The sequence below is a fragment of the Phascolarctos cinereus genome, unplaced genomic scaffold (genome assembly GCF_003287225.1).
Source record: "Phascolarctos cinereus isolate Bilbo 61053 unplaced genomic scaffold, phaCin_HiC Scaffold_3;HRSCAF=262, whole genome shotgun sequence".
In the NCBI taxonomy this organism is placed as follows: domain Eukaryota; kingdom Metazoa; phylum Chordata; class Mammalia; order Diprotodontia; family Phascolarctidae; genus Phascolarctos; species Phascolarctos cinereus.
The window spans coordinates 187,762,098-187,774,886 of record NW_027555736.1 but is presented as its reverse complement, the minus strand read 5'-3'; the positions used below and the strand labels follow the sequence as shown (position 1 = coordinate 187,774,886).

General features: G+C 37.1%; 1 protein-coding gene across 1 annotated transcript in view; it reads left to right on the top strand.

Annotated features, from left to right (window-relative positions):
- TTBK2 (tau tubulin kinase 2) overlaps positions 1 to 12,789 on the top strand; it is a 215,350-nt gene that overhangs the window by 134,740 nt on the left and 67,821 nt on the right. Inside the window, 3 exon segments of the mRNA XM_078151365.1 lie at positions 701 to 766; positions 3,213 to 3,305; positions 4,017 to 4,142. Of these exon segments, the coding sequence (XP_078007491.1) occupies positions 701 to 766; positions 3,213 to 3,305; positions 4,017 to 4,142 (285 nt within the window).

Here is a 12,789-nt window from a genome sequence, read left to right as displayed (position 1 = left end):
ACTTATGCTAGTCACCAGCCTCCACAACAGGGTTTCTTAAGATTTCTTTTATGAGATATGAGTGCCTCTGACAGGCAGGTGAAGCCTATGAACCCCTTTTCAGAATTTTTTTTAAAAATTCATAATTGAAGGAAATGCTAAATTTCAGTTTAAGTTAGTGAAAATGAAGATGAATTTTTCTCCTGTCTGAGTTCATGGACCTCTTTTTGGCCCATGAATCCAGGTGAAGAACTTCTGCTCTAAAGTGTGAATAGGTTAACATTCACTGAGCATTTTTTTGTTTGGCACTTCATATATTGGGGTGCTGACTTGATTATGAGATGAGCCAGCAGACAATTGCCTAGAATTAAACTAGGCCTCAAATATACCATCTTGACTCCACTGCAAAATGAGGTTTTTGTGTCTGTCTGACTGACATAGTCACCAGTGCTATTGAAGATGGAATAAAGGAGACACTAGAGTTGAGGTGGTACCTTGGATGCATCATCCTGGCTCTAGTCTCGGTTATAAATGAAGCCAAGCTATTATCACATGTGCTGTAATCTGCTGTATAGAATGTTGTTCCATGAACATGAAGACCTTTAGTAAGTGCCTTCTGAAGATTATGCCTCACATTTTCAGTGCATTAGCTCCACAATCACACCAGAACCAAATCTTCACAGTTTGCAATGCCTATATTCTTCTGTTGTTTATGTTCCAGCCTCGAGCTGTGGCAGGATTTCGAGGAACAGTCCGGTATGCATCAATCAATGCTCATCGAAACAGAGTAAGTGTCTGAATTTCAAGCATATCAATCAGATCATTCTTGATAATGTAAAATATTGCCTGTTCTGCCTCATATGCACATAAGTTTCTTTCATCCCATTTCTTTTGCCTCTTTGTCTGGGAAGTACTTGAGTAAGGACAGATCTTTATAGCTTTGGAATTGATTGAATAATTTGTCCTAATTTAGCAGTTCTTATGGTGGTATTGATTGCAGAGGAGTTTAATTATATTCTTTAGTGATGTGTATGCTAGGATATTGGACATATGCAGCTGCATGATAAGGTAGTAGGAATGAAATTGGATTAGCCAATAAAAAAGGTAATAGCTAAGGATTATCTAACCACACGTTTGTAATATAGCTCATGCCTTCCTTTGCATGCATGATCTATACCTGTATATCTATATACTTTATTCTAACCTCTGATTTCATCTGAGTAGGAAGCCACTAGAGAAGAATTTTACCAAAACCGATCTATGCAAGTGCTCTGCAGTTTATAGTCTTAACAGTGCCTATGGCACTGAAAGGTGCACCTTGGCACCAAAACTTGCTCAGAGAAGAGACTTGAACCCAAGTCTTCCTGACTCTGAAGTTCTTTCTTTATTCATTATTCCGTGCTACCTCTTACATTTACGCATCAATTTATGAGATTGTGAGGAAAATAAAACATTAATCAATGCTCTTTGTCAAGAAGTTACTCATGAGTGGGGCAGCTAGGTGGCGCAGTAGATAGAGCTCCGGCCTTGGAGTGAGGAGGACCTGAGTTTAAATCCGGTCCCAGACGCATGACACTTACTAGCTGTGTGACCCTGGGCAAGTCACTTAACCCTGATTGCCTCATTAAAAAAGCAAAAAAAAAAAAAAAGGTTACTCGTGAGTCCCTAAAATTATTGATGCCTGATGGAGCATATTTTATCTTTTATATGACTATATTTGCAGCATGCCCCCAAACCATTCCTTTTCCCCACACATCCACAAAATGCTGTGAATGTGCAGTTCCCATCCCTTCTTGGCTTTCATTACATTAAATCATCCCTTTCCTTGTGTTTTTTTCTTTAGCCTTTCATTTTTATGCTTTTTTTACTTACACTGAGTTTTCTGCATCTAAAGTTTGCATTGTAACTTAGGAAAGGAGAGTACCTCATGGGATTCCTGGCCTTACGCCTTGTTTCGATGGGAATAGGATGATGGGGATGAGAAATATATTAACAACTTTTTTGGGGGAGGCATGAAGGAGTACCCTTTTTTTGAACCCCTGATCCCATTTTTTTATGTAAAACCCCAGATTGGATAAGGTGCATTAAATGAGAACCTGAACAATGCTAAATAAATATATATGTATATGCACCCATAGGTGTGTGTGTATATATTATATATATATATGTTAGAATTATGTTTGATCTTATAGATTATTCTCTGAATAATATGCTTCTATATAATACTGATTTAAGTAATATTAAATTGTCAAATCGGTGAGGTATTTATTATACACTTACTATGTGTCTGGCATTGTATTAGACACTAACTAATTCAGTTTGTATACCAGTGTGATTGATACCTCTTTTTCTTGTTTTCAAGCAGTTGTTTTTTGGGAAATATTTTTTATCCTCGGGATATGTTTTTGTTAATTATTTGAAATGTTAGTTTTTCTCAGTTAGCTCACCCAGAATGATGTTGACATTGTAGTCTTTAAAATGAAGTATTCTTTTGAGAATAAAGATAGAATTTTTCTGGGTCTATAAGTAGCCACATCAGTATTTTGAAGATAGCCAATAGAAAAGCTGTCAGAAGTGTCTGGGGTTATTTTATTAAAAAAGTAAAGATTTCCTCTAAAAGTCTTAGGCAGAGGAAGTTGTAACTCCACTAGTGAAACGGAAGATGGTTCACCAAGACTGAAGATCTGCTTCTGTCTCAAAGTGTGGCGTTTGTTTTTGATGGTTTTTAAGACGGGTATTTTTCTGAACTTGGAAACTGTTCCTGATAATACTTGGGGATGTTTTTCACCCAATTTTGTGAGGAATTTAATTGAAGTCTGAGAGTTGGCTGGTGTTGTGACTAGAAGGCTGACTCCAGAGACAGGTTTAACTTCTGCTTCTGACACAGACGAGCAGGGTGACTGTGGGCAAGTCAACAAACCTTCATTAAATGCCTGATGCATGCCAGGTGATACAAAGAAAGCACTGGCAATATGAAGAAAGGCAAAAAACAGTTTCTGCCTTCAAGAAACTTACAGTCTAGTCATAGGTAAATCATTGATCTGTAAGAGGAAGGAGTTTCCAACCTAAGAACTCCCTATAGTAATATAATCATACATCTGGCCCCCTCTCACCATCACCCAAAAAAAGGTTTAGTGAGATTCAACAGGTATCTTAGTCCCTTAGGCTATGCAGTCTAGTCATAAAGATTCGCAGTATCTCCATGTGATGAAACCCTACTTTGTTTTACTTAGGAAATGGGAAGACACGATGATCTTTGGTCTTTGTTCTACATGTTGGTAGAGTTCGTAGTTGGACAACTGCCTTGGAGAAAAATAAAAGACAAGGTGAATTTAGAAATTGTTATGTTGATTGTTGGGTGGAAAGAGGTGATTTTCTCCCAGGTAAGCATCTTCCTGAAAAATAGCCTCAATTCATTAAAAACTGGGGAGAGTTTCACTATTTTCCAATATTGTCCCTCTATGATGAGTTGATATTGGGGTTCAAATTGCGATTTTTAAAATGATTGTATGTAGAACAAATATCACTTTATATGCAACTAATTCATCTGGGTTGATTTCTAGCTTTCACTCTGAACCAGTAGCATCTATATTTGCTGTCCTTCTCTGTTGTTTGATTTCTAAACAGCTAGTTTGTATTATTAGATTATGATATTGTTTGAAATGAGAGCCGTGAAAGCATAGAAACTTCTTTCTATGTTGATAGAGGAAATCAGGCCAGATTTGAGGTGATTTCTATTCTTTCTTCTTGAAAGCTATAACTTCACCTGGTGCAGAACTCTGTATTTAGTGGTGCAGGCAACATTGTTGTATGTACAAGACATGAAAAAAAGTTCAACCTTTTGGTTCTGCCTTGTAATTTTTTTAAAAAGCAGAGTACATTAATGTTGTTAAGATCCCTAGTCTTACTTTGCCCTTAACTATCTACGTATGTTCTTAATCCTTAGTATACACCCTTGAGAATATCAAGAGAGAGGCTCTGAGTGTGTAATTGATTCGAGAAATTTACTTTGGTTTCTTCTTTTATCATTTCCCTAGGAGCAAGTGGGTTCTATTAAGGAGAGATATGAGCACAGACTTATGTTGAAACATCTCCCTACAGAATTCAGCATCTTTCTGGACCATATCTCCTCTTTAGATTATTTTACCAAACCTGATTACCAGGTAAGCATTTGTTTTCCTTGTTCGTGGACTGTCTTTGTTCTTTCTGTTTTGACCTCAGTATCTAGGCATTGTAACTTTGATGGTATTGGTTGGTGAGCATGGTGTCATGTAAATCTCTTTCAGTGCCTTTGGGGGAATGTAGTGTATTGAGCTGTCTAATCTATTAGTAATGGGGGTTTTTTCCCCTTCCTACTGGAAATATTTCATCACGCTTCTGGGTTTGTAATTTATTATAATACGGATTGTATTGTGCATGCTGTTCTAGATGAGTTATACAGACATGACAGTATGCTTAAGTGCAAATCATTTGGTTCATTTGGGGGCACTTTCCCCTGTGTTATACACCTGCCAAGGACCTGAGAGTTGCATATTGTTTATACCTATGTTGCGGGATAGTCAGTGAAGATTTTGGGCTACGTTCTGTCTGTGGCCAGTCTGCTTCAGTTGCTTAAAGGATGGCGTTAATGAGGTCAGGAGTTCACTTCCTATAAGGCTTGGGTTGTACTTGGTCACAGATTGCACCCCTGACCAGCTACCTTACAGATGGATTTTGTTGATAAGAAAGAGAAATGGGTAAATGTGAGTAGTTTAATGCAAATCTGTTACAAGTGTTGGAAAAATTATTCAAGGCACATGTTCTGCTATAAATAGAATGATGGCATATGTTCACATGCAAAGAACAGGACAGAAACTTAAGTGAGTAACACAGATTTGCTCAAATTGTTCATTAGGATGTACCCTTGAGGCCTGATTAAAGTAAAAAATGCCATTACCTTTGTCTAGTCAAAAGCCTGATAATAATGTTTTGCTCCCATAGTAATGTTAATCTAGTTGTATGCTGTAATTAGTTTCTTTGGTGTTTGTATGGCCTGAAAATTATAGTTTCTGGAGGAAATGCAAACAATTTGTAAAGCCTGATGACAGTTACAAATGTGTGGCCTTAAAGGCCATAAGTCCATGGCTTTCTGTTTCTCTGTACATATCTTTTGTTGTTGAATAGTTGTATTCTAGGAAAAAATAGGTTCCCAACTGATCTGTGATCTATCCTAAAAGAGGAAAAAGGGTTAATAATCAGTCAACAGGCATTTATTAAGTTCTTACTATGTGTCAGGAACTTTACTAAGAGTTGATATAAAGAAAGGTGAAGAAACAGACCTTGCCCTCAAGGAGCATGCATTCTAATGGGGGAGACACAGGTACATACATGGGAAAGGCTTCTTGCCTTCAGATCAAGACTTGAGCTGAGTCTTGAAGGAAGCTCAAAAAACCAAGAGGTAGAGGTGATGGAACAGAGTATTTTAAACATGTAGGACAGCCAGTACGATGACACAGAGATGGAAGATGCAGCAGCATCTTTGAGGAATTGCAAGTGGCTAGATCATAGGTGCATGTAGGGGAGTGAAGGACTAGAAATGTAGGAAGGAGCCTTGTTGTGAAAATATTAGAGGTAACAGAGAACCACCGGAGCTCACTGAACAGAAAGGTCACATGGTCACACCTGTGCTAGTAAAATCATTTTTATAGATGTAGGAAGGATGCATTGGAATAGGTGAAAGAGGTGAGACAGAGACTAAGTATTAGATTGCTACAATAGTTCGGGAAAGATGATGAGGACCTGAACTGCAGTGCTGGCAGTATGAGTTGAGATGTATATGAGAGGTGTTGTGAAGGTGGAAATGACAGTATTTGACAACTATTTGTATATGTGGGGCAAGTGAAAATGAGGAGTCAAGAATAACACTGAAGGTGCAGGCCTAAGTTACTAGAAGGATGTTGGTATCCTTCATGGCAATAGTAAAGTTCAGAGGAAGAGTGGGGAGAAAAATAATGAATTCTATTTGGGACGTGTTGAGTTTTAGATGCCTACAGGACATCTAAAGGTAGCTGATGATGTATGCTCAGGAGGGAGGGAGACAAGGCAATAAGCATTTATCAAGCACCTACTGTATTCCAGGCACTTTGCTAAGCACTTCACAACTTCAAGAGATAGACTCTATTATTATCCTTGATTTATAGATGAGGAAATTGAGGCAGACAGAGGTCTGCCAGGATCACATAGCTCATAAATGTCTGAGGCTGGATTTGAACTCAGGTCTTCTTGACTCCAGACCCAGCTCTCTATCCACTGTACAACCTAGCTCCCTGCATATATAGATCTGGGAATCATCAGCACAAAGATGATAATTGAATCCATGGGAGCCAATGAGATCACCAAGAGAGAAAGTATAGTATAGTATATTTTGCTTCTTGCAAAATGAGAGGCAGTCCCAGGACCGAATCATGAGGGACACCCATAGCCTGTGGTTGTGCTATGGATGAAGCAGCAGCAAAGAAGACTAAGAAGTCTCAGTTGGACATATAGAATCATAGAGTGTCACAAAAACTAGAAAGGAAAGAATGTCCAGGAGGAAAAAGCTATCATTTCTGTTGAATGCTGCAGAGGGGAAAAGAAAGGTGAGGATTGAGAAAAAGAAAAAGCTTTGGCCAACTAGAGATCATTGGTACCTCTGGAGAGGGCTATTTCATTTGAAGAAGCCAGAAGCCAGGTTGCAGAGAACTTAGAAGAGAGTAAGAGGACAGGTTTCAATTAAATTAAGGTCAAAGGAATATTGTTTAAGAAGTTTGAGGATGTGACAATTTCCTAAGATGATTATGATTAAGAATAGAATGAAGGATCTAAAAGAAAAGTATAAAAGCTAGTATAAGGATATAAGGCTTTTCTCCCTTTAGACTGTTTTACTTGGTCATGTCACCAGCTCCCATGGATCCAGTTATCATCTTTCTCAATGATTCCCGGAGCTGCTTATCCAGCCTTAACCTTCCTCTTAACCTCCAGACTTGAATCTCCAGTTCTCTGTTGGACAAAGCAAATTGGATATCCTACAGGCATCTTAAATTCAACATGATTTATTGAACTCATTATCTTTCTCTCCAAACCATTTCCTTTTCCAAACTGTCTTTTTACTGTCCAGGACATCACCACCTTCCCAGTCACCCAGGTCACAACCTAAGTGTCATCCTTGACTCCTTATTCTCTCTCACCTTTCCCTCCCCACCCCACCTCCATCCAAACTATTGCTAAGGCATGTCAATTTTATCTTCCTCACATCTCTTGTATTCCCCCTTTTCTCTTCTCTAACATTACCACCACCCTCAACACCTCATGCCTGGACTATTATAATAGTCAATTGAATGGTCTCCCTGCCGCAAATCTCTCTCCACTTCAAGTTCGTCCTCCACTAAGCTTTCAAATCATTCTCCCTAAAGCTCAGGTCTAACCATGTCACACACACCTCTCCTCTCCCCCACCAAAATAAAAAGTTGCACTGACTCCCTGTCACCTTCAGGATCCAACATAAAATTCTGTTTGGTCTTCGTAACCCTCGTAACCTGGCCCCCTTCCTACCTTTCCATTCTTCCTACACCTTACTCCCCTCCATGTAATCTGCAACCAGTGAAAGCTGCCTTCTTGCTTACTTCATACAAGACATTTCATCTCCATATTCTTCTCATTTTCACTGGTTATCTCCATGTCTGGAATTCTCTGCCCTCTCATATCTGCCTCCCAGCTTCCTTCAAGTCCCAGCTAAAATTTTGCCTTCTGCAAGAAGGCTTTCCTGATCCCCCTTAATACCAGTTCCCCTGCTGATCATCTCCCAATTTACCTGTATTTTTCTTGATTGTATCTAGTTGTTTTCATGTTGTCTCCCCCATTAGATTGTGAACTCCTTGAAGATAGGGGCTGTCCTTTACTTTTCTTTGTATCCCCAGTGATTAGCATAGTGCCTGCAACATAGTATAGGTGCTTGATAAATGCTTATAGACTGGTTAGCTATCTTGGTGAATTGGTTTGGAGTGGGCAAGAAAAGGGGTAGGAGTGATCAAAGTAGATTTGAATGTTTGGGAAGTTGTATTTGTGGTATTTGGTGAAATGGATGAAAATGGTTGAGGATATAAGATTAGAATGCCTCAAACTCAGGGCCCACATCAAATTGCTTTACAGGCCAGTATTAATAATGATTTGACTTAAGTAGGGTATGAATATCACATCCGACCTCTTGAGCATATCATTTCTATTACCTGTAAAGCATAACTAATAATTAGTAACAGGAATTAATTATCAACAGTAAGTTGCCCTAGAACAGAGCAAGTCTACCATCACTGAAGCAACAATACTTGTAGCTGCATAATTGGAGGAATGGTTATATGAGAATAGATATACACTTCTATACAGTGACTTGAAGTAAGTATGCTATACATAGCATAGACAAGAGAAATGCTTTAAGAATGCATGGGTGACCGAAGTTTCACCTCACAACTTGTAAATTGGCAGAGATGACAAAAGATGGGAACAGTCAATAGTAGAGGAGTTATGGGAAGAGAGGTACTCTGGTGCATTGTTATTGGAGCTATGAATCAGTAAAATCATTTTGGAAAGCAGTTTGGAATTATGTAAATAAAGTAGCTAAAATGTCTATATCATTTGACTAGAGATTCTACTACTGTGCTTATACCCTAAGGAGATATACCCCACATACACCAAAATATTTATAGCAACATTTTTTTGTGGTAGCAAAATATTGGAAACAAAATCGGTACCCATGGATTACGAAATGGTTAAACAAATTGTGGAAGTAATATTACATTACTGTGCTGCAAGAAATGATGGATGTGATAAATACAGAGAAGCATGGAATGATTTATGCAGTCTGATGCAGAGTAAAGTAAACAAAACCAAGAAAACAATTTATACACAGTGACTACAACAATGTAGTAAAAGGAAAATACAACCATAAAGCAATCAGAAGTGAATGTGGCCAAATTACAAAGAACAAGCATAGCTTTAAAGAAGAAAGAAGAGAAGACAAATCCACATCACTCCTTTGCAGAGGTGGGATGCATATGGGTCTGGTACATTTCATATATTTTCAGAGCTTTTTGAGGTATTTTGATTGGCTTTGCTGATTTCTTTGTCTCTTCTTCATTTTCTTTTTTTCCCTTTAAAAATATTTTATTATATGGGATTGTTCTCTGGGATAGAGGAACAGGGGACACTGGAAGAAATTCCAGTAACTAAAAACCAAAAGATATCAATAAAATTTATTTTTAAAAAGAATGCATGGAAACATTTTAAAAATTTTCAACTATATACCAAATTAAAATTCTGAAAATCAAAAAAGGGATTAACATAATGAATTTGTTAATAAATAATAATAATTTTACATATATATATATATTTTTTTTTAAATGAGAAAGTGGAACTTCTGACCAAGATGGCAGCTTAACTGAGAGAGATTGCCCAGGTCCCATATACCTACTCCAACCAAAAGAAAAAAAATCTAAAAATCGCAATAGATGAAATAATGACTAAGAAATACAATGAGAAACTATAGTAAGTAATTTCATCCACCCCAGAACTGCATAAAACATCAGCTAAAATTCCACAGGCTTTAGAAAAGGGGCCCCTGAGAGAAAAACCAGTACTAGAAGAGATGAACAAGCTGGAATCCTTTCAGTGTGACCAGAAAGGTGGGAAACATTTGTAGCCTGCAAGACTCTGTATCTTAAGCCATTGAGAATGGAGGGCTCTCCCAGGAGTCCTGAGGATTCTCACAGTATGGACTGGTACCAGTGCTGGTACCTCAAGATTTAGACTAGGATATCCCAGGTCTAGGGGCTCCAGGGTCCCTGCTACTCTGTCCTGATACCACCATGGAGGGCCCTGAAGATTCAGCCATCTGAACTTTCAAGATCTAGAGGGTAGAAGTAGAGACAGAAAAGAGGGAGAGGGTTGCTAATCCTGGGAAGTGGAAATTAACACAGGAACTCCAGAGAGGTCTCTGGAGCAAGGGGAGCCAACTACCCCACCCAAAAACAGAGCCTCGCCCTGGCACAAAGCCCCAAGTCAAGAAATGAAATTGGAGAGATGAATAAACCAAGAAGATAGAGACCATGCTAAAGAATTAAAATAGACTCAGAGATTCCCCCCACATCCAATCTAAAAGGAGAGAGTAACTCCATAACAATTGCAAATAAAGATTCAAAGGAAAAAATGTATTTTCCACAAGGCCTACATGAATACCTAGAAGAAATGAAGCAAGTGATAAAAAAGCAAAAAAGAAGCTCTGAGGGAAAAATAATTAAGAATAAATAGCTTAAAAGATAAAGTGGTAAACTTTACTCAAATAACAGACTCCCTGAAAATTATAATAAACCAAACAGAAATCAGTAAGTACATGAGACATCAAGAGATATTGGAATAAAATTAAGAGATTGAAAAAATAGAAAAAAAGTGTAAGGTATCTGCTGTCAAATATAACTGACTTAGAAAACAAGACAAGGAGAAGTAATTTGAGAATCATTATGTTCTGTGAAAACCATAATTTTTTTAAATTGGATACCATATTGAAAGAAATTTTAAATAAAAACTTCCCTGATCTGTTAGAACCAGAAAGCAAAATGAAATTAGAAGAAAAATCCATTGATTGCCTCCTGAAAGAAACCAAAGAAAGAAAAGTCTCAAGAAGGTCAAAACAAAATCCTGAGCTTTTCATATCAAAGAAAAAAATATGACAATGAGCCAAAAAGAAAGTTTCCCAATACCAAAGAAACATAGGATCATATAAGACCTGGCAGCTTCTACTGACTGTAAAGAGAGGTCTTAGAATAACATACTCCAAAAGGCAAAAGATATATAGGCTTATAAATAAAAATAACTTACTCTACAAAGCTGAATATAATCTTCGGGGGAGGAAGACGAACAGAGGTAGACTTTTAATAGAATAGAAGATATGCAAGCATCCCTAATTAAAAACAAAAAGAGTTGAGTAGGAACTGTTAAATGCAAACACTTCTGTATTCTCCAAGAAAAACCTAGAAAGGTGATCCTATTTGAGCAATTGTAAGGGCCTGTAGGACTATATCAAATTCAATAGGAAAACAGGTAGAAATAGAAAGAGGGGTATTAACGGAGAAGATAATGCTGGGGAGGGAATAGTCACACATAACAAACTTCCTCATCAGAAACCAGCAGAATATTGTACACAGTAATCGCCACATTGTGCAATGACTAACTTTGATAGACTTAGCTCTTCTCAGCAATGCAAAGATCTAAGGCAACTCCAAAAGACTCATAATGGAAAATGCTATCCACATCCAGAGAAAGAACTATGGAGTCTGAATGCAGATCGAAGCATACTATTTGCTCTTTTTTTTCCTTCTGTTTTGTTTTGTTTCCTCTTTCTGGTGATTCCTCCTATTGGTTTACAACATGACTAATGTGAAAATATGTTTAATAGGAATGTATATGTAGAGCCTATATTAGATTACGTGCTGTCATGGAGAGGAAAGATGGGAAAGAAGGGGAGAAAATTTAAAATTAGTTTTGTTATTAATACACTCTATTAAGGTTATAGTTTTTTTAAAAAATATATCGACCAAACTCTACATTTTTTGGTATAATTCCAGCAATATGTTGTTGCAGTCTCTTTGTTGATGTTTTATTTAACATTTTGGTATCATACCATTAGGTTTTAATGGCTTTTTAAAAACTCTGCTTTGTCTCATCCTGGTTTAGGTATTAATACAATATTTATATCATAGAAAGAGTTTGGTAGGATTCCTTCCTTTCCTAATTATATCAATACATGCTTTAAAAAAGGCTTTTGATAAAATTCAATACTTGTCTCTATTTAAAATGCTAAAAAATATAGGAATAAATGGCCCTTTCCTTAATATACTAAGTAGATTCTAGAACTAAGAGCCAACGTTATTTGTAATGGAGAAAAGCCAAGAGGTCTTTCCAGTAAGATCAGGGGTAAAATAAAGATGTTATCACCACTATTGTTTGCCCTTATCTGGTGCTTGTTAAATTCAGGTTTAAAAATATATATTTTTAAGTATACATGGATGTACAACATGAAATGGTATAGCTTTTTTGTAGATTGTTGAGCTGTAGCAGTAGTATTTCAACATAATTATCAGCAATACTCTGAGTAAAGGCATCAGGAAGAACATCAATCTAAGGAACATTAAATTCTATGAATAATGATTGCAAAAAGGATAGTCTTTCTGTGTGTGCAGTGTAGAAAGAACCTTTAGAGTTATCAATAAACTTTAAGCACCTACTATATGCCAGGCACTGTGCTAAACATTAAGGATACAAAAAGAGGCAAAAAAGACAGAGTTATAACTTGGTCTTTTCAGACAATTATTATTAGCATTATTTTTGAGTGCAAAGCACAACAATATTTGATCCAAGACCAAACCTCCGTTATGGTCTGTTATTTTCAGTTCTTTTTCTTGTACCTTTTGGTCTCTAATTTCTTATTGGTTTTGGTGTAGTCTTCTTCAATGAAAGGAATTCAACTTTCTAATAATTACTTTCTTTGGACCATCTCTTAAGATAACCCAGTTCAATTTTTGAAATTCCTATGCAGTTTGCCTTCCTCATCTGTGAAATGAGGGAGCTGAAATAGATGACACCCGAGATCCATGTGTGATCTGCATCTGTGATTACTTTGCTTATTAAAAACAACAGTGACTTCTTTGTAGAGAATCTTACTTATGTTTGTAAGACTAGAGGAAGGAAGAAATAGGACTCATTGTAAGTATTTTAAGTGAATTTCCTCATTATAGGGCCTACCAG